Source organism: Thalassophryne amazonica, chromosome 7 (genome assembly GCF_902500255.1).
Source record: "Thalassophryne amazonica chromosome 7, fThaAma1.1, whole genome shotgun sequence".
Classification (NCBI taxonomy): Eukaryota; Metazoa; Chordata; class Actinopteri; order Batrachoidiformes; family Batrachoididae; genus Thalassophryne; species Thalassophryne amazonica.
Window position 1 is genome coordinate 36001267 of NC_047109.1, and position 26159 is coordinate 36027425.

Consider the following 26159-nt stretch of genomic DNA (forward strand, 5'->3'; position numbering starts at 1 on the left):
TACCACACACTCACATCACCTCAATTCGGAAAACGGACTGTTTCAAGTTTAGTGCACATAAACAATGTCAAATGTATATGTGTTGTCTTAATTCTGATGTGTGCCATTATTACGGTAAACAAGTAATAATTGTGGATTAATTGCTGTATCTTGTCTGTGACAATTTGAATGTGGACGTAATCTCGTTGTTGCACTTGTAATGACAATGACAATAAATCCCATCCATCCATCCATCCAAAACCCACCTAAACCGTCATCGTATAAATGGATATTCGCAGTCACCGGACAAAAAAGTCCATGTAGTAAATGTAGTATATAACGGATTTTTTGCTCACATCTGATAAAATGTCCCGTCTGATCACAGTGTATTTCCATTAAAAACCCCAAGCAGTCTGGACGTGCACAGTAACAGAGGTACAAAATTAAAGTTCAGCGCTGACACTCACCAATTCGAGGAAAGTGGGACCAGATTCATTTCTGTGATTAAATGCCTGTCTGTTTAATTTTTCAAACTGTACTCAGACTCGGACCCTCAGCCTGACCTGCACCTGTTAAATCAGACACAGCAAAAGCCTGTGATTTGACAATTTTCTGCTTTCACTCTTTCCTCTCATATTTTAAAGTTTTTGCGGTGCGCACACTAATTACATTTTGGGATCACATACATTGGGCAGAAAAGTCTGTAAATTTACAACATGGAGTCAGAAAAAGAGTTAAGTGTACACCTTACCTTTGAATTGGAGGTGATGATTGTAGAAAGAAAATTTTGTTGAGGGTCAAATTAATCCATAATAAAGCATAATCAAGCAACTGAGAACTTTAAAGGTGTCATGCACATTGACGTCATGATACGTCAATGTGTATGATGTTCCAGAAGAATAAAGCAGGCTTTAAATTAATTAAATAAATAATCATAAATTGTAATTTATGTAAATTGGATAGCTTAACTATTTTTATATTTATTTTGATAGTACCTGTACCTGGATGTGTTGCTGTATGTGGTTAACTGATTAACTGATGGCCCCAAAATGGCACCATGTTCTCAGCTGTCACTACTCTTTGTATAAAGGGACTCTAGTTTACGCCTTGTTGTAAACTCTTGGAATTTACATTAATGAAAGTATCTGTTGATTGCAAACTTTAAAGATGATGCGCTGACCTCCTCCTGATGTTGTGAAGAGGTTTTTCTTTACCTTCTCTTGTTTTCTGTGGTCTTCCAAGCCTTTTGACTTTGTATAACTCCCTAATCCTAAAGTTTCTGCTTTCTGCCTGTTGATTTTTTTTTTTTTTTGCTTTTCCTATGGTACAGCCAGTGGCCAAGTGGTTAGTACACTTGGCTTCAGTGCAGAAGGTTGCTGGTTGAACCCCCCCCCCCCCCCCCCCGGCCACATTTCTCCATATAATATGGAGTTACGTCAAGAAAGGCATCCGGCGTAGAACTTGGAGCAATTCAATATGCAGGTCCACCTTGGATCTGCTGTGGTGACTCATAGTGAAAACAAACAGACAATGAGACTGTAAGCCAGATTTAATTTACAGCCAGTGGGTAGATATCAGTATGTGCAGTCGGTGCTTCCATCAGCAGGAACATTATCAATAAACACCAGAGAGCCAGTTTCACTGGCAGTACTACAGGCCTAGGGATGCTGCTGAGATAGGCTCCATCCCCCCATGACCCTCATTTCACTTCTGAGAGAGATCACTTCACTTATACTGAGTCGATCGTCACCAAAATTGGTATATGCATTCTGCATATTGACTCAAAAATGCCTGTTGACACTTGTGTGAAAATGTCAAGGTCACTGGAGTGTACTTTGTAAAACGCTTGTGAATGCAAAAAAATTTTTTACTAGTTACCTGATACTCACCAAATTTGATATGTGTGTTATGCACGGTGGCCTCAAGAACCCTATTGATTTGGGGGGTCAAAAAGGTCAAATGCCAAAATCACTGAACTGCACTTTGTTAAAGCTTTCTGCAGAAAAGCGTCACTTGTTGCTGTTAAGCTTATCAACATTCGCCCAGGGTGCTGTAAGTTAGTGCAGACTATGCATTTGTGTCACACTAATTATGGCTTCCTTCTCTTGCATCGACACCTATTTGGACCTCATATTGAAGGGTCCATGAACTACTCTCTAATGAAAATTCAACACTTGGAATCAACTCCAGACCATTTATCATTTTAATTTTCCATGGAATGATGAGGCAACAGGCCACACCGTGACATGGAAGTGCTTGTCGGTTAATTTTCCAATGACTTATGACTTCCAAAAATGGAGAAACTGTATTTAAAATTGGCTGTAATTTCTAAAAGGTGTATGTAATATAGCAGTGTGCCTGTTGCCGATACATCTGTCTCTTTAAGGCAATGACAAGTGACATTCTGATTGGTTCAATTCATGTTTTGCCCAAAACACCATCATCACTTATTAGGTGATTAAATACAAGCCTTTTGTTCCCATCACCTCAACTTCGATCACTATATTTCATTGTGTTTTTGGCAATAACAATATAAATGAAAATGGTGCCATTCATCACACTCAACCCTGGCCAAAATTCACAAGACTTCCCTGTTTGGGTGAAGAGGAGATGGATGTTTCCAGTCTTTAAAATATTCAGTCGTAGCAGCCAAAAGAAAGAAAAAAGAAAAAAAGCTGGGGACCTTTAGAGGACCAGACTTCCAAAGTGTTCACTTGAATGTGTTGACAGAATGTGCAGAACATATAATTCATTCTCACAGTTGGATTTGATTTAATTAATTCAAGCACACAAGTTAAATCATTAATTTTATCAGTGCATACAGCAAAGATATGCATTCCTTTCTCAGAACAAACAAAATCTATTCTGTGCTCAATAAATGTATTTTCATGTTATTATCCACATAAACACACGATAACATCTTCCACTCAGTGTTGCTCTTAATTTAGTGTGCAGTGTGTGTGTGTTCAGCACAGCACACATACTCATCAAATGAAAAAACTAATTCACCAAATCATGCAAGTAAATTGTATCTTGGAAGTAGAGTTTGGAACATTGTGAATTAAGGCCTCGTTTTTTTCACTCAATGCAGCCGGTACGCCGTACAGTGAATATTCTCACAATTTTCCTCCAACTCTGTGACACGAAGCAGATATGAGCACACACACCAACACACACTATTCTGTTGTTCTGAAAATCCTTCTTCATCACGTAGATGCATTTATGACCAGGGTTGGGTAGGATTACTTTGAAATATAATCCAAAAGTAATCAGATTACAAGTAATCCAAATGTATGTCAATCAATCAATTTTTTTATATAGCGCCAAATCACAACAAACAGTTGCCCCAAGGCGCTTTATATTGTAAGGCAAGGCCATACAATAATTATGTAAAACCCCAACGGTCAAAACGACCCCCTGTGAGCAAGCACTTGGCTACAGTGGGAAGGAAAAACTCCCTTTTAACAGGAAGAAACCTCCAGCAGAACCAGGCTCAGGGAGGGGCAGTCTTCTGCTGGGACTGGTTGGGGCTGAGGGACAGAACCAAGAAAAAGACATGCTGTGGAGGGGAGCAGAGATCGATCACTAATGATTAAATGCAGAGTGGTGCATACAGAGCAAAAAGAGAAAGAAACAGTGCATCATGGGAACCCCCCAGCAGTCTACGTCTATAGCAGCATAACTAAGGGATGGTTCAGGGTCACCTGATCCAGCCCTAACTATAAGCTTTAGTAAAAAGGAAAGTTTTAAGCCTAATCTTAAAAGTAGAGAGGGTGTCTGTCTCCCTGATCTGAATTGGGAGCTGGTTCCACAGGAGAGGAGCCTGAAAGCTGAAGGCTCTGCCTCCCATTCTACTCTTACAAACCCTAGGAACTACAAGTAAGCCTGCAGTCTGAGAGTGAAGCGCTCTATTGGGGTGATATGGTACTACGAGGTCCCTAAGATAAGATGGGACCTGATTATTCAAAACCTTATAAGTAAGAAGAAGAATTTTAAATTCTATTCTAGAATTAACAGGAAGCCAATGAAGAGAGGCCAATATGGGTGAGATATGCTCTCTCCTTCTAGTCCCCGTCAGTACTCTAGCTGCAGCATTTTGAATTAACTGAAGGCTTTTTAGGGAACTTTTAGGACAACCTGATAATAATGAATTACAATAGTCCAGCCTAGAGGAAATAAATGCATGAATTAGTTTTTCAGCATCACTCTGAGACAAGACCTTTCTGATTTTAGAGATATTGCGTAAATGCAAAAAAGCAGTCCTACATATTTGTTTAATATGCGCTTTGAATGACATATCCTGATCAAAAATGACTCCAAGATTTCTCACAGTATTACTAGAGGTCAGGGTAATGCCATCCAGAGTAAGGATCTGGTTAGACACCATGTTTCTAAGATTTGTGGGGCCAAGTACAATAACTTCAGTTTTATCTGAGTTTAAAAGCAGGAAATTAGAGGTCATCCATGTCTTTATGTCTGTAAGACAATCCTGCAGTTTAGCTAATTGGTGTGTGTCCTCTGGCTTCATGGATAGATAAAGCTGGGTATCATCTGCGTAACAATGAAAATTTAAGCAATACCGTCTAATAATACTGCCTAAGGGAAGCATGTATAAAGTAAATAAAATTGGTCCTAGCACAGAACCTTGTGGAACTCCATAATTAACTTTAGTCTGTGAAGAAGATTCCCCATTTACATGAACAAATTGTAATCTATTAGACAAATATGATTCAAACCACCGCAGCGCAGTGCCTTTAATACCTATGGCATGCTCTAATCTCTGTAATAAAATTTTATGGTCAACAGTATCAAAAGCAGCACTGAGGTCTAACAGAACAAGCACAGAGATGAGTCCACTGTCCGAGGCCATAAGAAGATCATTTGTAACCTTCACTAATGCTGTTTCTGTACTATGATGAATTCTAAAACCTGACTGAAACTCTTCAAATAGACCATTCCTCTGCAGATGATCAGTTAGCTGTTTTACAACTACCCTTTCAAGAATTTTTGAGAGAAAAGGAAGGTTGGAGATTGGCCTATAATTAGCTAAGATAGCTGGGTCAAGTGATGGCTTTTTAAGTAATGGTTTAATTACTGCCACCTTAAAAGCCTGTGGTACATAGCCAACTAACAAAGATAGATTGATCATATTTAAGATCGAAGCATTAAATAATGGTAGGGCTTCCTTGAGCAGCCTGGTAGGAATGGGGTCTAATAAACATGTTGATGGTTTGGATGAAGTAACTAATGAGAATAACTCAGACAGAACAATCGGAGAGAAAGAGTCTAACCAAATACCGGCATCACTGAAAGCAGCCAAAGATAACGATACGTCTTGGGATGGTTATGAGTAATTTTTTCTCTAATAGTTAAAATTTTGTTAGCAAAGAAAGTCATGAAGTCATTACTAGTTAAAGTTAATGGAATACTCAGCTCAATAGAGCTCTGACTCTTTGTCAGCCTGGCTACAGTGCTGAAAAGAAACCTGGGGTTGTTCTTATTTTCTTCAATTAGTGATGAGTAGAAAGATGTCCTAGCTTTACGGAGGGCTTTTTTATAGAGCAACAGACTCTTTTTCCTGGCTAAGTGAAGATCTAAATTAGTGAGATGCCATTTCCTCTCCAACTTACGGGTTATCTGCTTTAAGCTACGAGTTTGTGAGTTATACCACGGAGTCAGACACTTCTGATTTAAAGCTCTCTTTTTCAGAGGAGCTACAGCATCCAAAGTTGTCTTCAATGAGGATGTAAAACTATTGACGAGATACTCTATCTCCCTTACAGAGTTTAGGTAGCTACTCTACACTGTGTTGGTATATGGCATTAGAGAACATAAAGAAGGAATCATATCCTTAAACCTAGTTACAGCGCTTTCTGAAAGACTTCTAGTGTAATGAAACTTATTCCCCACTGCTGGGTAGTCCATCAGAGTAAATGTAAATGTTATTAAGAAATGATCAGACAGAAGGGAGTTTTCAGGGAATACTGTTAAGTCTTCTATTTCCATACCATAAGTCAGAACAAGATCTAAGATATGATTAAAGTGGTGGGTGGACTCATTTACTTTTTGAGCAAAGCCAATAGAGTCTAATAATAGATTAAATGCAGTGTTGAGGCTGTCATTCTCAGCATCTGTGTGGATGTTAAAATCGCCCACTATAATTATCTTATCTGAGCTAAGCACTAAGTCAGACAAAAGGTCTGAAAATTCACAGAGAAACTCACAGTAACGACCAGGTGGACGATAGATAATAACAAATAAAACTGGTTTTTGGGACTTCCAATTTGGATGGACAAGACTAAGAGACAAGCTTTCAAATGAATTAAAGCTCTGTCTGGGTTTTGGATTAATTAATAAGCTGGAATGGAAGATTGCTGCTAATCCTCCACCCCGGCCCGTGCTACGAGCATTCTGACAGTTAGTGTGACTCGGGGGTGTTGACTCATTTAAACTAACATATTCATCCTGCTGTAACCAGGTTTCTGTTAGGCAGAATAAATCAATATGTTGATCAATTATTATATCATTTACCAACAGGGACTTATATGTACATATGTACATACATATGTACATACTTGTATGTACATACATACATGTAATCCACATGTATTTTTTCAAAGTAATCCTACCCAACCTTGTTTATGACACTGCAGAATCACACTGTCATTGTGTATTTTATGCTCTGGTGAATTTTTCTTCCTTGTACATTTTGAACTCCACCGTCCACCATCATTCTGCACGAGCTGATATGAAAATATATGACAAATTCCTACCATGGAGAGAATTTCTTCTGGTTTATCTAATGCTACACTGTGGCCCATCCCAAGCGCCTTACTGTGTGTTCAGATTACAAGTCATGTAAAGTGCATGTAAATTGACTGAGAATGGTCCAAGCTGTGTTGGATGACAAAAACACTGTTGTTAGGGAAGCAGCTACAGTGTGTAAAGGTGCCTTGACACTTGCACCAATTTGAGCCGCGCACTGGTACATTAATCTGCTGTGCCAGAGAGTAAACTCATTGTAAACCACTGGAAATTGTAAAGTGTGCGCAGCTTTGCAAGTGCGCAAAGACAATTTTGAAATGTTCAAAATTTCTGGCGTACATTAATTATGTGAACTTCATGTGAACATTGGGCAAACAATTCAAAAACACTGAGTGCGAGTGCAAATCATTACGTCAGTGCACCACATCACAGCATAGCTCATCTGAACGATTATGATGAGATGTTAAATCTATAATAAACATAACTTTACAGATACTCATAAAAAGGAATGAAAATGCAACTGTTTTACCAAGCCATTACAATATAAATATAACAAATAATTACCTTTGAGCCGATTCCATATGCGTTCTCCACGTCATGAAGCACTTGAGACAAGCAGCAGCAGTAGAAATTCCTCTGTGATTCTGGAAGTGATCAGAGGTGGTTTCATCAATCAAACTCTGACAGCAAATGATTAATCCACTACAAAATAATTATTTTATATACCACAGCATCCGCAGCAGTGCGGGGGTTAAATGTGTGCAAGTGTCAGTGTGCCTTAAGATAATGCCTTTAACTACCTGTACGTTTGCACATTTCCGTTTGTGTGTATAACCTCTCATGACTTTGTTCTAGTTCTTTGATCCAGGTGAAGTGCTTTACGCTTACGACAGCCCTGCAGGTTATGGACTAATGGGCCTGCAGCTGCTGGCCTACGTCTGGTTCTGCTACGCTGTCATGGTCTCCCTGAAGCACTACCCCGAGAAACAGCCTTTCTACATCCCGTTCTTCACTACATACACCCTCTGGTTAGTCCCGCTCGGCTTCTCTGTATCATTCTTACTGCAGATAACAGGAGCTGAGCGAGGGGCCAAACAGCGCACATTTCTCTTCAATTTGTATAAATGGTGCAGCTGTGTAAAAGTGTGTGCACGATAGTTGTACCTTAAAGCTTTGTTAGTTTGAAATAACACTTCTACAACACACTGTATCCAACCTCTGCACTCTACAATCAAGGGTATTCAACTTGTTCCAGAAAGGGCCGAGAGGGTGCAGGTTTTCTTTGCAACCACCCACTCCAGCAGGTGATTTCACTGATTAACTGATTCCATCTGCTCAAAGTGATGTTAACTTGCAAGCGATATTAACTGCTCTACATGTTAGTGTGCAAATGAACTGAAGTCTCTCCAAGCGGTGTAATTTATGGACTCACATATGAGTGCAAAAGATACTTAAAATCTTTGTTCTTGAAATTCCTTTTGCATAAGCTCCTCATTAAAAAATAATTTGACATACTGCTCAGCTTCTCCCTCCTCACTCACTGCACGTAATGAAGTGAAGGGTGGATTACAAAGACTAATATTATCTCTAGTTCTCTCCTGTCTCATTATCTTTCTCTCAGTCCTCACCATCACATTTGCTTCTTTAATATGTCTCTTGCCATCCTTATCCTTCATCTGCTCTCTTGTGTCTTCTCCAGGTTTTTTGCAGTGCCAGTTATGGCTCTGATTGCCAACTTTGGGATTCCTCGTTGGGCGCGGGAAAAGATTGTCAACGGCATTCAGCTCGGCATACACCTCTACGCTCACATCGTCTTTCTTGTTCGTAAAACACAGACACAAACCTGACCACACATAGCATATCAAATTAACCTTCTCCAGCAGTGTCTGTGTGTCGTACGTTATTGGCTCTCCTTCAGCTGATTGTCTCTTCCACACCTCATTATCCACCTCTCCCTCACCTCCAACACATTGTCCTTTACTAATGGACCATACTCCTCACCTACATCTCTTTTATGTTCTTACTAAATGCACGTATTACATTTCTCACGTCGCTTATTTTTCATGTGTACTATTACTTTGTATACACTGTGCACATACAGTACACAGTCACAGCACAAGAAAAATTGAAATTAATAGAATTTCTTCTTTTTCTTGTAGGCAATCACACGACCTTCTGCAGCTAATAAGAACTTCCCATATCATGTTCGGACGTCCCAGATTGGGATCCTTCTGTCGAGTCCAAAAGGTGGCGAGGGGGGTGAGAGTTTTCCTCACCATGCCTATGGAAACAGTTCCTATTTGGGGGACTCTCAGCCCAACTTTACTGAACTCTTCTCCATCCAATCAGTGAGTCTAATGGGAATGTGTGTTATTTGGGTGCTTCAACAACCTGTCAACATCCTGTAGGTGGTTAAGAGAGTCTGCGGACAAATCAGTCAAAGTCAAGTGGAGTGTGTAACAAGGCCAACTGCCAGTTTTGAAAAATCAGTAACACCTAGGGAGGAAAAACGACACTCAGAATCAGGCGTTAGTATGCTATGGCATATACAAACATGGCTACACCCAGGCAGAGGCTGCTTGTGGATTACAGGTCAGGTCATGTCTGGGAGCATGTGCTGGTGCTGCACATTACAACATCCACTACAGAACTAACTCTGGCCCTGGATGACAGCCGCCCAGGCAGACAACAGATTGATACCCATTTCACAAAAGTAGCCATCTGTCACAGCCAGGTTATATGTGGCTGTCCCCTTGGCCTTTCACATTGCTGGGATCCTTAGCACTGAGGCACCTCCGTGCTTGATCATGCCTAGAGAAGTGTGTCACATGGCCAGAATGTTGAAGCTAGTCTTCCTTCACAATGCAAGTTTTACGCCTCATCTGAGAGGTGGTAAGAAATTTTATTTCATGCAAAGCAGTTCCAGTGATTCATCCAAGGAGAGTTAGTGCCAAAGACATCCCGTCATTGCCTTTTAGGTCACTGGTTAGCATCCAGAGCTCACAACCATATAACAAGGAAAGGAAGCACCAGGACCCTTAAAGACTTGAACCTTCATTCTCCTGCAATGATATCAACAACACCAAACACATTTGTCCATCGACTTCATTACTTCATAAGCTCTTCCAGGTGTTTCTAAATCTCAGCGATCAAGAACCAAGAAACATAAATGCCACTGCAGAGATAAGTGAATCCCTCTGCAAGTTAAAAACTTTCACCACATTCAGATACATGCCTGTATCTGATCACCAGGGGCGTCAGACTTGGGGGGGTATAAGGTACTATGTACCCAGGGCCCAGAGCATGGGAGGGGGCCCACAAAATGTTGCGCAACATAATTCTGCTCTAACAATAACATTGAAAGATCTCTGAGGGCCCTTTCCACCCCTGCACAGTTTTACAATGGTTTAGTCCAGGTGCACAGGCGGCACGCTGGCACACACAGACACACATCCCAAATGGAATCTGACAGCATGAGGAGAGGTTTTTAGGCTGAAATAAGATGTCTTTACTAAAAAAGTCCGGATTTCAAAAAAGAAGAGAAAAAGAAAACTAAATGAGGGAAAACAGCTGCTAACCAAATTCTTTGAGAAGAGAGGTGAGCTCGAAAACGTGCACGCAGGGGACATATAAACACAGTTTAACAGGGAAAGACACGATAAACCCACGCCGGTTTTGGTGGCAAAATAACTAAACAAGCAGCTGCAGCTCTGCTCATCTCCCCCCACGGGGGACACAGTCCACATGGGAGGGAGAAAAGGAGGGAGGGGGACATGGAGCAGCGCGCGGCTGCTGTGACAACACACAGGACAGGAGCAGGACAGGAGCAGGCTTCTGCTGCAAGAAAATCACGTCTTGACCCAATCTCCCCTGACTTTCCACTGGTTGTTAGCGCATTTATGGCAAATTAATTACCCAAGTGCTAAAAATAACTGCATGTATTCAGCGCTGTCCCTTTCATTATATATGTGCAGATTTGGAAAAGTCTGTTTTATTACAATGACAGAAAAAACAGGCATTAGCCTGCCTGTCTTCTGTGGGATATAATATGACCACAGTCCAGTTGCACATGCACCTGCCTACAAAAATACATGCACACACACAAATTGGTTAAACTTTTTACAATAAAAAAATGTATTATCAGAATGTAATATTAACATTATGAACCCCATGGCCTTTAGTTTCAGACAAAGCAGGAGGTGCTGGTCCAGGTTCTGATCCCTCATCTTGTCAAATCATATTTATTAATTTATATAGCGCCAATTTGCAATGAGATTGCCTCAAGGTGCTTCACACGGCATAATAAAAACAGAGAAAATCAAATAAAATTTTTTAAAACACAATAAAAAGACAAAACCATAAAAGAACACAAGCAATGAGGATGTTAGTTAAGGTGAGCTTATGGAGCCACTTTACAAGCAAATTATTTAACTAAGATGTAATTACATTTTAGTTACCTTTACAACATTTTTTTCCTGTTTTGTCTATTTGCTTTTTAGGATTACCTAATGTGTCTTTGTAGTCCCTGGAACCGAGAGACAGATAGAAGATGACTATACAAACTATATAATATAACAGAGAATTACAAAGTATACAGAAAAGGAATAGGGCTATTATGGTATGAATGTAGAAAGTATATAATAATACAATAACATGGTTTTGGAGGGTGGTATACATTTTCAAGAGGCCCGACGTCCATGACCAGTCGCCCAAAATGACAGCTATTCGCCCGAGTGGTGCTGAGCAGCAAGTAACTAAAACTGAGTTCTTGTTAAGAATAATCCTTGTAATCCACTTTCCTGTCACAATGAACAGAGTAGTACTGGTACCCCTGTCGTTGTTGCAATCCTGGCAATCTCCCTCTCTTTTCCACAGTAGGACAAGAAGTCCTTTTCTTCAGTCCATAGTGATGATGCCTTTTCCTAGATTGAAACGAAGATTGTTTGAAGTGCCACAAGGTTCACAATTTACCAATGCTCCAATCATGTTGACAGGTACAAACACTGAGGTATACCTCAATGTTTGTAGATTCCAAAAAGTTATTTCATACTGTCTACAGCCTGAAGTTACCGAGTTGCGGGATGAAAACAGCAAAAGTGATGACAGAGGATGATTTCAGTTTGTATAGGTTTCAAAAGTCATTATTGCTTCAATTATAGTAAAAAAAGATGAAAATGATTAATTGAGGTATTGTGATTAAAAGATATTTCTGACTGTTTTGAATCATTGGTGATGAATATAAAAGGCATACAATGTCAACGTCTTCTGACACTAACATACTTTGCTATACAGTATAATGAAGCAAGATGGTAAAAGGTTTTTTTTTATTCCCACTGTGTAATCAGTAATTTGCAACCAATATTTTCCCTACATCAGAGTAACTTTAATATTTGGCCTTTGTACATCCTGAAATTGGCTTTTGTTACCATTTTTCCTTTTATACCTTTTTCCCATAATTCAACAACTTTAGGCCACAGATAATACAAACTATCTTTTTGTAATTCTTATGATAAGACAGCTATTGTGGCATGGAGCATTTTCAACATGAATGGTGTATTTTTAATTTTTTTTTTGCTTTTAATTGGTTCCTACCAAATTATCAATGTTTTGTGTAGATCATGGTATGTGCGAGATTAGATTGTGTCAGTTTACCCACCTTAGGTATTACCATAAACCTTCTTGGCTCATCGACTGTCTGCCCCTGTGACAGATAAAGGGCTGTTCTTGTTGTTTAAAATAGGCCATAACTAATTGAGTGACAGTTAGATGTTAAGCCAGGGAGTGTGTCATGGATAAATGAATGTTTTAATGCAGAAATAAATGAATAAATGCATTTTCAAGTACATAAAATCATATAAAGGCATATCTAAATATCATAAAATAATGTCACAATAATAATACAATGTAATAAAAGAGTTAAAATAAAAGATAAGGCCTATATGTGCTCTGAGGTCCACTGGTGCAATGTACTTTAAGGGCATTAAACAGTTTCAAGGTAATTATTGTTATTATTTTGAATCAAGTCATAATATGTGGTTCTGTATAGCTTGATGGAACCCTAAACATTTTATGGAATTTGCCATTTGTAGATTCTTCGAGAAAGTGACTTTTGTTGATTCTGTCTCTTGTAATGCTGCGTTTACACATAACGACGACAAGTCATGAATGCCACGAAGTACACATTCTTGGCCGCTGATCACGAATGTGATGATTCGGGGCAGAGGCGTCAGGTGTCCTCAGGAACTGTTGCAACCTGTTACCACCCGTTACGATTAATGGCACGTGTTGCTGGAGAATTATCAGGAACCATTACGCACGGTCAAGAATAGTGTTCCGCGTTGTTGCGCGCTAGCCGACTTGGTGTCAGCAATCAAACTGAATGCGGTGCAGCAGGGTTTGATTGTGTGCGCGCTTCTTCCTCCGCCGGACTGGAGGAGGTCTGGCTGCACGTGAGTCTCCTCTCACTCCTCTGGTTGCTCAGACTCGTTCTCCCGCTCATTGGTTACAACAGCAGGTGGAACACCTGCAGGAGCGTCCTGAGGAGCTTCAGCAGGAACTGTGGAATGACATTTGGAGCCGAGTTTAATTGTGCGCACGTGACAGAAAACTCATTTGTCGTGGCGTGCAGTGAAATGTGACGCCGCGTTACAAGTCGTGTCAAAACTTGACAGTTTCCGTGTCACTTCATAACACGTGACAGTTTGGGATCCAAGAACCATCACAGGAACCACTACAAACGTTGCCACGTTCTATTAAGGATCACTACTCATCAAGACGGATCAATACGCTCAGTTGCGACCTCCACGACGTGAGACGAAATGAGGGTGGTGTGTGACATTCGTGGAAGATTTTTTGACAGGCAAAAACATGCTCCACGAATATCAAGAATATCACGCACCAACATGCACTATTAAGAAACCTATTCAGATGCATTAAGTCACATTAAGAATGTCAGGAATGTGTCATGAATGACAGAAAAATGACATTTGTAATGCGTCTTGGTTATGTGTAAACGCACCTTAATGTGTCAAATGTAACTTGAAAAGAACTCGTCTCACTACACAAAGATGCCTCAAAGTAAAAAGCATCACTTTAATGCTTTAGTTTCCAAGGTGATCACATGGAAAAGAAAAAACAAAACCTTACCCCCCCCACCCCCCACCCCCAAAAATCTTCAGTTCCTGTGGGTGTGCAGTGAATAGCACAGTGTGTAATGTAGCCCCAGCACTGATATGCCAAGACTTGGACAAAACAAAAAAGAACATTTAAATATAATCTTTGATGGCAGTAAATTAAGGTACGAGGTCTGTCCATAAAGTAACGGATCTTTTTATTTTTTTCAAAAACTATATGGATTTGAATCACGTGTGATTGCATGAGCCAAGCTTGAACCTTCGTGCGCATGCGTGAGTTTTTCCACGCCTGTCGGTTGCGTCATTCGCCTGTGGGCAGGCTTTGAGTGAGCACTGGTCCACCCCTCCCGTCGGATTTCTTTTGTCTGAGAACTTGCTGAGAGACTGCAGCTTTGCTCCATGAAATTTTTTTCAGAAACTGTTAGAGACAAGCAGTTGGAAACCATTCGATAGATTCAGTTGGATATCGGTGAAGATTCTGTCGGCGTCACGTGGATTATGGACTGTTAAAACTTTTTTAAAGACGGCCCACAGTGGCGGAGGGCACGCGGAGGGCACGCGGAGGGCACGCGGAGGGCGCGCATCACATGTGATTCAAATCCATATAGTTTTTGAAAAAAATAAAAAAGGTCCGTTACTTTATGGACAGACCTCGTATCATGTGTGCAGTGATTAATTATATGCTGCAGCTCAGAGAAGTTTCAAACATGCACAAGCTGCTGTGCCAAAAATGGCCTTAAATCCACTGATGCAGTGTGCAGATGCAGTCAGGAATAATGCATACAGGAGAGAAACTCAAATTATTCCACTTCACATGTGCAAAATCTTTACACAATGTGCAGGAAAGTGTAGGATAATGAGAATGAACTGTTGTGTGGGCTTCCCGAAGAGGAGGTACTGCTGGCCAACGCCAGAGGGCGCCCTGCCTGTTGTCAGGTTTCAGGCACCAGAGGGCGCAGTCTCCACCCACGATCCAGGACTAACAGCTGTCAGAAATCATCTCATCACCATCCCATCCCATAAAAGACTGGAGGAGACACCACATCTCTGCCGAGATATCAGCTTACCTCTCAGGTAACCTCTCAGCCGTTTTTGACTGTGCCGTACGCACAAGTTCTCTCTTTTCTGAGTGTTGTAGGCGTTCTTGTCTACTACTGCCAGCTGGGAGCTGGGTTTGTGGTTAATGGAGGAATGACGTCTTCACCCCTCACTCCAAACCGGCTAAGTAGTACTTTTCAGGCTCTTCACGAACTGTGTTTCCTGTGTAGGTGGTGGAGGTGTTTTCCCACCCTACTACAGTGAGAACTTATTTTGCTGAATGCTTACTGGGTGTCCACACACCCACCTTTAACATGTTTTTGTTCCTGCCAGCAGTACCGGATCTGACAGCTGGAAGCAGAGGCCACCTGGGAACTCGGGACTTGGCGGCTTCAGTATACTGCAGGTCTTCGTTAGCGGCGGAACCTGGTGGGCCCCGGCTCTTCTCTGGATAGGCGCCTCCTACCCTCGGGCCTGCCCACACGTCACTCATTGTATCTTGTGATTGACTGTCTAAAAACAGTATTTGACCTGTTGTGCACTTTTGCTGCAATAAATTGTATTTATTGGATTATCTATTGACCGTTCATTTGCGCCCCTGTTGTGGGTCCGTGCATTACACTTTCCCCAACAGGATATCTCGGCCAACGTCATGGATCCCGAGGGGCACAACCCACCCGTTGAACAGTCAATGGAGACGCAAGGTGCACAGGCTTCTGCAGGAGGAATAATGGGTGAGTTGCAGCAATTCTTGGCCGCCTTCACTGCTCGGTTGGATTTGGTAACCGAGCAGAATGTACTACTCAATCGTAGGTTGGAGGCTCTCACCGCACAGGTGGTCGTTCAACGGACCCCCCCCCCCCCATCCCCTGAAGCATACATAAGTCCCCCGGAGCTGTACGGAGGTTGTGTAGAGACGTGCACGGACTTCTTAATGCAGTGCTCGCTCGTCTTCGCTCAGCGTCCAGTAATGTACGCGTCAGACTCCAGCAGGGTGGCTTATGTTGTCAATTTGCTTCGAGGTGAGGCACGCGCCTGGGATACGGCGCTTTGGGAACAGAATTCACGGCTCCTAACGACATACACTGGGTTCGTACAGGAATTCAGACAAGTGTTTGATCACCCTAATCGAGGCGAATCTGCTTCCACTCTGCTGCTGTCCATTCGACAGGGGAGTTGGAGCGCTGCAGAGTATGCAGTCGACTTCCGTGTCGCGGCCGCGAGAGCCGGCTGGAATACGGTAGCGCTCCCTGCCGCCTTCATAAATGGACTGTCTTCGGTCCTGAACGAGCACCTGGTGGGTAGAGACGAGCCGCGGGATTTAGACGGGCTTATTGATTTAGTCATACGTTTAGACAATCGATTGGAAGAACGTCGACGGGAGCGAGACGAAGGACATGGCCGGGCACACGCCGCCCCTCTCCCTTCCCATTCCGAAGCAGCCCCGCCTTCCCCACGCTCCACAGCCAGAACGCTCCGTGTGACGACAGCTCCCCCTGCTGAGGAAGCTATGGACACGAGCAGGACCAAAATAAGATCAGAAAACAGACAGAGGAGGCTGGTCCGCGGAGAGTGCTTTTTCTGCGGCTCTAATGAGCATTTGCAGAAACAATGCCCCAAGCGGTTAAACACCAACGCTCGCCCTTAGAGATTGGGCTAAGGGTGAGCCATAACACACACGCGGGTAATGCACGAAAATCCACACGAATCCCAGTTGTGATCCTCTGTGGGGATTTAACCCTTCAAGCCCCAGCACTAATCGACACGTGGTCAGAAGGGAATCTGCTTGATAGCAGATGGGCTAAAGAAGTAGGGCTCCCTCTAGTGGCCCTTCCTTCACCAGTGAGGGTACGGGCACTAGATGGCACCCTCCTTCCACTAATAACACACCAGACACAGCCCTTAACACTGGTTGTGTCTGGAAACCACAGGGAGGAGATTGTGTTCTTCGTAACACCTTCTACCTCCAGAGTTATTTTGGGCTATCCATGGATTAGTAAGCACAATCCCCGGATCGATTGGCCGTTTGGGGTTGTGGCTCAATGGAGCAAAATCTGCCACCGGGAGTGTTTAAGATCCTCGGTCCCACCCGGTGTGACTGCTAAAGAGGAGGTTCGAGTCCCTCCCAATCTCACGGTGGTGCCAGCTGTGTACCACGATCTTGCTGACGTTTTCAGCAAAGATCTGGCACTCACGCTTCCCCCGCATCGACCGTATGATTGTGCCATTGATTTGATTCCGGGCGCTGAGTTTCCGTCCAGCAAACTGTACAACCTCTCACGCCCCGAACGCGAATCGATGGAGACCTACATCCGGGACTCTTTAGCTGCCGGCTTGATCCGGAACTCGTCTTCTCCGTTAGGTGCTGGTTTCTTTTTTGTGGGCAAGAAGGACGGCGGACTCCGTCCATGCATTGATTTTAGAGGGCTAAACGAGATCACGGTTCGCAACTGATATGCGTTGCCCCTATTGGATTCAGTGTTCACGCCCCTGCATGGAGCCAAAATTTTCACGAAATTGGATCTTAGGAATGCGTATCACCTGGTTTGGATCCGGAAGGGAGACGAATGGAAGACGGCATTTAACACCCCGTTAGGTCACTTTGAGTACCTGGTCATGCCGTTCGGCCTCACTAACGCCCCCGCGACGTTCCAAGCATTGGTAAACGATGTCTTGCGGGATTTCCTGCATCGGTTCGTCTTCGTATACCTAGACGATATCCTCATCTTCTCCCCGGATCCTGAGACTCATGTGCAGCATGTACGTCAGGTCCTGCAGCGGTTGTTGGAGAACCGGCTGTTTGTTAAGGGCAAGAACTGCGAGTTCCACCGTACTTCTTTGTCCTTCCTGGGGTTCATCATCTCCTCCAACTCCGTCGCCCCCAATCCGGCCAAGGTAGCGGCGGTGAGAGATTGGCCCCAACCGGCAAGCCGTAGGAAGCTGCAACAGTTCCTCAGCTTCGCGAATTTCTATCGGAGGTTTATCAAGGGCTATAGTCAGGTTGTTGGTCCCCTTACAGCCCTGACCTCCCCAAAAGTTCCCTTCACCTGGTCGGATCGGTGTGAAGCCGCGTTTAGGGAGTTGAAACGCCGGTTCTCTACTGCGCCAGTTTTGGTGCAGCCCGATCCTAGCCGCCAGTTTGTTGTGGAAGTAGATGCCTCTGACTCAGGGATAGGAGCCGTACTGTCCCAGAGTGGGGAGTCCGATAAGGTCCTCCACCCCTGTGCCTATTTCTCCCGCAGGTTGTCCCCAGCAGAGGGGAATTATGACGTCGGCAATCGGGAGCTCCTGGTGGTGAAGGAGGCCCTGGAGGAGTGGAGACACTTGTTGGAGGGAGCTGTGGTTCCATTCACGGCTTTCACTGACCATCGGAACCTGGAGTATATTCGGATGGCTAAGCGTCTCAACCCCAGGCAAGCCCGTTGGTCTCTATTTTTTGGACGTTTTGACTTCAGGATCACCTATCGCCCTGGGACCAAAAACCAGCGGTCAGACGCACTGTCCCAGGTGCATGAAGAAGAAGTCAAGACGGAGCTGTCGGATCCACCAGAAAACATCATCCCGGAGTCCACTATCGTCACCACACTGACGTGGGACGTGGAGAACATCGTCAGGGAGGCCCTGACGCGGCACCTGGACCCCGGCAGTGGACCACCTAACCGTTTGTACATCCCACCAGACGCTAGGACTGCAGTTTTGGACTTCTGTCACGGTTCTAAGCTCACCTGCCATCCAGGGGTGCTAAGGACCGTAGCAGTTGTCCGGCAGCAGTTCTGGTGGGCGTCTTTGGAAGCCGACGTCCGGGAGTATGTCCGGGCCTGTACCACCTGTTCCAGGGGCAAGGCAGTCCACCAGCTGGAGAAAGGACTCCTCCAGCCATTGCCGGTGCCTCATCGCCCCTGGTCCCACATCGGCCTGGACTTCGTCACGGGTCTCCCTGTGTCCCAGGGTATGACAACCATCCTGACGATAGTGGACCGGTTCTCCAACGCGGCCCACTTCGTGGCCCTCCCGAAGCTCCCGACGGCCCAGGAGACTGCAGACGTCCTGGTCCACCACGTCATACGTCTGCATGGTATCCCTGCGAACATCGTCTCGGATCGTGGTCCCCAGTTCTCCTCGCAAGTCTGGAGGAGTTTCTGTAGGGAACTGGGGGCCACCATGAGCCTTTCGTCCGGGTACCACCCACAGACCAATGGACAAGCAGAGCGGGCTAATCAAGAGCTGGAACAGGCCCTGCGGTGTATGACCGCTGCGCACCCGACGGCCTGGAGTCAACATCTGGCCTGGATCGAGTACGCTCATAACAGTCAAGTTTCATCTGCTACCGGCCTCTCCCCATTTGAAGCGTGTTTGGGGTACCAGCCCCCATTGTTTCCGGCTGTGGAGGGAGAGGTCGGGGTTCCCTCAGTCCAGGCCCACCTCAGGAGGTGCCGTCGGGTGTGGCGTACAGCCCGCTCTGCCCTGCTGTAAGCCCGGACGAGGGCGAAGAGCCATGCAGACCGCCCACGCGCCCCGTCCCCAGAATATCAGCCCGGGCAGGAGGTCTGGCTGTCAACAAAGAACATTCCCCTCAACACGGAGTCACAAAAGCTGATGGACAGATATATCGGACCATTTACGATCACCAAAATCATCAGTCCAGCCGCAGTGAAGCTGAAACTCCCAGCTTCACTGCAGATGCATCCTGTTTTTCATGTCTCCAAAATTAAACCATACCACACCTCGGACCTTTGCACCCCCGGACCTGCGCTGCCTCCTGCCCGCATCATCAACGCAGGCTCCTGGATGTTCGCCGGAGGGGTCGGGGTCTCCAATATCTGGTGGACTGGGAGGGTTACGGACCTGAAGAACGCTCCTGGGTGAAGAGGAGCTTCATCCTGGACCCGGCCCTCCTGGCCGAGTTCTACCAGCGACACCCCGACAAGCCGGGTCGGGCGCCAGGAGGCGCCCGTTGAGGAGGGGATCCTGTTGTGTGGGCCGCCCGAAGAGGAGGTACTGCTGGCCAACGCCAGAGGGCGCCCTGCCTGTTGTCGGGTTTCAGGCACCAGAGGGCGCAGTCTCCACCCAGGAGCCAGGACTAACAGCTGTCAGAAATCATCTCATCACCATCCCATCCCATAAAAGACTGGAGGAGACACCACATCTCTGCCGAGATATCAGCTTACCTCTCAGGTAACCTCTCAGCCATTTTTGACTGTGCCGTACGCACAAGTTCTCTCTTTTCTGAGTGTTGTAGGAGTTCCTGTCTACTACTGCCAGCTGGGAGCTGGGTTTGTGGTTAATGGAGGAGTGACGTCTTCACCCCTCACTCCAAACCGGCTAAGAAGTACTTTTCAGGCTCTTCACGAACTGTGTTTCCTGTGTAGGTGGTGGAGGTGTTTTCCCACCCTAGTACAGTGAGATCTTATTTTGCTGACTGCTTACTGGGTGGCCACACACCCACCTTTAACCTGTTTTTGTTCCTGCCAGCAGTACCGGATCTGACAGCTGGAAGCAGAGGCCACCTGGGGACTCTGGACTTGGCGGCGGAACCTGGTGGGCCCCGGCTCTTCTCTGGATAGGCGTCTCCTACCCTCGGGCCTGCCCACACGTCACTCATTGTATCTTGTGATTGACTGTCTAAAAACAGTATTTGACTTGTTGTGCACTTTTGCTGCAATAAATTGTATTTATTGGATTATCTATTGACCGTTCATTTGCGCCCCCTGTTGTTTGGATCAGCAACTTCAGTTAAATATATCATATAGCAGACAAACACAGTGATATCTGAGAAGTGAAATGAAGTTTATAGGATTTACAGAAAGTGTGCAATAATTCTTTAAACAAAATTAGGCAGGTACATAAATTTAGGCACCCCAACAGAAAAAATACATCAATATTTAGTAGAGCCTCCTTTTGCAGAAATAACAGCCTCTAAACATTTCCTATAGCTTCCAATGAGAGCCTGGATTTTTGGAATTTTGCACCATTCTTCTTTACAGAACATCTCCCATTCAGTCAGATTTATTGGTTTCCGAACATGGACAGCCCGCTTAAAATCGCACCACAGATTTTCAGTAATATTCAGGTCTGGGGACTGAGATGGCCATTCCAGAACATTGTACTTGTTCCTTTGCATGAATGCCTTAGTAGATTTTGAGCAGTGTTTGGGGTCATTGTCTTGTTGAAAGAACCAGCCCCAGCACAACTTCAACTTTGTCACTGATTCATGAACATTGTTCTCAAGAATCTGCTGATACTGACTGTAATCCATGTGACCCTCAACTTTAACAAGATTCCCAGTACCTGCACTGGCCACACAGCATGATGGAACCATCTCCAAATTTTATTGTAGGTAGCAAGCGTTTTTCTTGGAATGCTGTGTTCTTTTTCAGCCATGCAAACCGCCCCTTGTTATGTCCAAATAAGTCAAATGTAGTTTCATCAGTCCACAGCACCTTATTCCAAAATGAAGCTGGCTTGTCCAAATGTTAGCATACCTCAAGTGACTCTGTGACATGTACGCAGAAAAGGCTTCCTCTGCATTACAGCATCATACAGCATCTCTTTGTGCAAAATGCGCTGTATAGTTAAACGATGCACAGAGTCACTATCTGCAGCAAGATCATGTTGTAGATCTTTGGAGCAGGTCTGTGGGCTGACTATGGCTGTTCTCACCATCCTTCGCTTCCGCTTATCTGAGATTTTTCTTGGCCTGCCACTTAGGGCCTTAACTAGTACTGTGCCTGCGGTCTTCCATTTCCTCACGATGTTTCTCACATTGGAAACTGACAGCTGAAATCTCTCAGATAGCTTTTTGTATCCTTCCCCTAAACCAAGATGTTGAACAGTCTTTGTTTTCAGGTCATTTGAGAGTTGTCTAGAGAACCCCATATTGCCACTCATTAGAAGAGATGCAAAGAGGGGAAATATTTGCAAATGGCCACCTTAAATACCCTTTCTCATGACTGGATTCACCTGTGTAAGGAGGTCAAGGGTCAATGAGCTTACAAACCAATTTTGTGTTCCAATAATTAGTGTTAAATGTATTCAAATCAATAAAATGACAAGAGTGCCCAAATTTATGCACCTGCACAATTTTGTTTAAATAATTATTGCACACTTTCTGTAAATACTAGAAACTTCATTTCACTTCTCAAATATCAGTGTGTTCATCTGCTATATGATATATTTAACTGAAATTTCTGATCCTGACAACCAATGATTTATAAAGGAAAATAATGAAAATTATTAGGGGTGCCCAAGCCTTTGCATACAACTGTATGTTGCATATCAAAATGTTCATAACAATCTCAGCTTTCTGATTGTAAGACATATATTTGTCTAGAACACTGTGTGAAAGATGTACTCTGACTCTAATGCTGAAAATATTGAATGTCTTTTTTAAAATTCTTCAAAATTCTTTTATGTGGACAAACTGTTTTGGTGTTAGAAATGTGTTTTCCAATGTCTTTGCGTCACAAAGTAGTGTAATATATGAAAAAAAAGATTTTAACGCAATATATAAATGCATTTCAAGAAATAAAAAATATGTCTTGCAGCTCAGTAGTGCCACCCACTGGGAGCTGCATGGAAGGGAGCTTGTACATTGTAAAAGAACAATTTGTAAAATAAAATCACTTTCCAGTGTCAGCTAGATGTTTTCTATTTTTCACAAATCCTTATCATATGAATAAAATCCAGATGGCACCGTGGCTTGGTGGTTGCCACTTTTGCTTCACACCAAGAAGGTCATGGGATCTCTTCCCACCTGGTCCTTTCTGTGGAGAATTTGCATGTTCCTTTCTTGTTCAGGTGGGTTCCCTCTGGGTGCTCTGGCTTCTTCCCACTTCCAAAGACATGCAGTTTAAGTGATTGGGAAACTTTAAATTGATCCTGTGACCTTGAATGTGTTTGTCTATATGTGACTCTGTACACAGCAAAATTGTCCATGTTACTTTAACTCACACAGTGTTAATTTTAACACTTTCTCTGTGTTTATATAGTTCTAACAGATGCTGAGTTAAATTTACACTTTCAGAAGTGAAAAGCATTGAAAATCTAACATTTTTTTGTGTTAAATTATGACACTTAAAAGTGTTCTTTTTTTTTACACTAAATTGTGTTATTCCCCAACACTGTCACTGTTAAATAATGACACATAAAAGTGTACGTTTTGGCATGAGACACCCTGGACAAGGACGATAGTAAGGTTCCAGTCCACCTAACCTGCATGTCTTTGGATGTGGGAGGAAGCCGGAGCAGCCAGTGGGAACCCACACAAACACAGGGTGGGAATTGAGGCCATGAGCATCACTGCCGACTGTTCATGAACCAAAGCCAAACCTGGGAGCTTCATCAGCTTGGGACTCCGACGAGGGCGATCGTATCTCCTCCACTCTCCCTTATCTCTGCTCTCTCCTTTAACCTTCAAGTCCCTACTTCACCAGTCTGTGAATTCCTCAAATTATATTGGATACTGGTTCTATTGGACTACTATTGGATTAACCATGGAAGTAATCAGCTGGTCTCTGAATGCTATTAACACCATCGTTTCTACAAGAAGGTCAGGACCGGGGGATCCTACCTGCCCAGATGGAATGCATCCTGGGGGCTATGTTCTCGACCCCTCGGGGTCTTGGCATATTGCATGCTTGGCGCCTTTCTCTGTTGAGGACGTCGAGGATTTATTCATATTTGATCTTATGGTAGCAGGGCTGGTACTCTCTGGCTTATGTGCTGCCCTGATCTATCGAAAAATTGGCAAAACGGCGGCATCAAGAACCATGGCCCCTCGCTTGTCTGTCATCATTAACGAGGTGGGCAAGGCATTGCATTCTCAGACTGTGATGACTCTTGAACTTAGATGCAAGTTGGATGACATCTTGGAGCAGATGGGTGCCTTTGTTGGGAAAGTGAAGTACACGGACCCACGCCAGGGGGCCTGAATGAACGGCCAATAGGAAGTCCGAATAAATAATTTATTCTGCAAATGTGCACAAACAACCAAATATGCTTTTAGTCTGTCATTCTCAAAACTCAGTGACGCGTGGGCAGGCCCGAGGGTAGGAGACGCCTAACCAGAGAAGAGCCAGGACCCACGAGGTTCCATCGCCAACGGAGACCTGCAACACACCAGAACCACCAAGTCCCAAGTCCCCAGGTGGCCACCGCTTCCAGCTGTCAGATCCGGTACTGCTGGCAGGAACAGACACAGGTTAAAGGTGGGTGTGTGTACACCCAGCAAACAGTCAGCAAAAACACAGTTCCTTCCTAAGGGAAAAAACCTCCACCTCCAAACACAGGAACACAGAGTACGTGCAGTGCCTTATGTATCACTTAATCAAAGCCTGAAGTGAGGAGTGGAAACGGCAACTCCTTCCAACTTCCACAAACTCGGCTACAAGCTGCAAGTGTACAAAAAGGTTACGACTGCAAAAACGTGTGCGTACGGCACAGAACGGCTGAGTAGTTTACCTGAAGGGTAAGCAGATAACTCGGCGGAGTTATGACGTCTCTCCTAGGCTTTTATGGAATGTGATGTTGATGAGGTGATGACTGACAGCTGTCAGCTCCGGGCTCCTGATGCTCCTGTGTGGCGACTACGCCCTCTGGTGCCTGAAGCCCGACATCAGGCAGAGTGCCCTCTGGTGGTGAGCCAGCAGTACCTCCTCTTCGGGCGGCCCACACAACAGGATCCCCCCTCAATGGGCGCCTCCTTGTCGGGGTGTCGTTGGTAGAAGTCGGCCAGGAGGGCCGGATCCAGGATGAAGCTCCTCTTCACCCAGGAGCGCTCTTCGGGTCCATACCCCTCCCAATCCACCAGATACTGATAACCCCGACCACTCCGGCGAACATCAAGGAGCCTTCTTACTGTCCATGCAGGCTCGCCGTCGATGATGCGGGCAGGAGGCGGCGCTGGTCCGGGGGTGCAGAGGTCAGATGTGTGGTAAGGCTTGACTTTAGAGACGTGAAACACGGGGTGGATCCGCAATGAAGCTGGGAGTTTAAGCTTCACCGCGGCGGGACTGATGACTTTTATGATGGGGAAAGGTCCGATGAATCTGTCAGTCAGTTTAGGTTAGTCCGTGTTCAGAGGGATGTTCTTTGTGGAAAGCAATACCTCCTGCCCAGGCTGGTAAGCTGGGGCGGGGCTCGTCGGCGGTCTGCATAGTCCATCTCCCTCGTCCGGGCTCTCAGAAGGGCAGAGCAGGCTGTCCGCCACACCCGACGGCATCTTCTGAGATGAGCCTGGACCGAGGGGACCTCAACCTCTCCCTCAATGGCTGGAAACAATGGGGGCTGGTACCCCAAACACACCTCGAACGGGGAGAGACCGGTCGCCGAGGAGATCTGACTATTGTGGGCGTACTCGATCCAGGCCAGATGTTGACTCCAGGCCGTCGGGTGCGTGGAGGTCACACAACATAAGGCCTGTTCCAGATCTTGATTAGCCCGCTCTGCTTGTCCGTTGGTCTGTGGGTGACAGGTACCTGGACGACAGGCTTGCGGTCGCCCCCAATTCCCTACAGAAACTCCTCCAGACTTGCGAGGAGAACTGGGGACCACAATCCGATACGATGTCCGTCGGGATACCATGCAGACGCACAACATGGTGGACGAGGAGGTCTGCAGTCTCCTGGGCCATCGGGAGCTTCGGGAGGGCCATGAAGTGGGCCGCCTTGGAGAACCGGTCCACTATCGTCAAGATGGTGGTCATTCCCTGGGACGCAGGGAGGCCCATGACGAAGTCCAGGCCTATGTGTGACCAGGGGGGTCGAGGTACAGGCAACGGCTGGAGGAGTACTTTCTCTGTTTGGTGCACAGCCTTGCCCCTGGCGCAGGTGGTACAGACCCGGACATCGGTCTCCATTGACGCCCACCAGAATCGCTGCCGGACCACTGCCATGGTTCTTCGCACCCCTGGGCGGCACGAGAGCTTGGAACCGTGACAGAAGTCCAAGACTGCAGCCCTTGCGTCTGGTGGGATGTACAAACGGTTAGCTGGTCCACCGCCATGGTCCGGGTGATGGGTCAGGGCCTCCCTGACGATGTTCTCCACGTCCCATGTGAGGGTGGCGACGATAGCGGACTCCGGAAAGATGGTGCCTGGTGGATCCGACAGCTCTGTTTTGACCTCCTCTTCATGCACCCGTGACAGTGCGTCAGACCTCTGGTTTTTAGTCCCGGGGCGGTAGGTGATCTGGAAGTCAAAACGTCTGAAAAAAAGTGACCAACGGGCTTGCCTGGGGTTCAGATGCT

The 26159-nt window shown here is 45.1% G+C and overlaps 1 protein-coding gene across 1 annotated transcript in view; it reads left to right on the forward strand.

Annotated features, from left to right (window-relative positions):
• tmem145 (transmembrane protein 145) overlaps nucleotides 1–26159 on the forward strand; it is a 109649-nt gene that overhangs the window by 74172 nt on the left and 9318 nt on the right. Inside the window, exons 8-10 of the mRNA XM_034173604.1 lie at nucleotides 7600–7772; nucleotides 8444–8564; nucleotides 8904–9092. Of these exons, the coding sequence (XP_034029495.1) occupies nucleotides 7600–7772; nucleotides 8444–8564; nucleotides 8904–9092 (483 nt within the window). The remainder of the gene's footprint in view (nucleotides 1–7599; nucleotides 7773–8443; nucleotides 8565–8903; nucleotides 9093–26159) is intronic.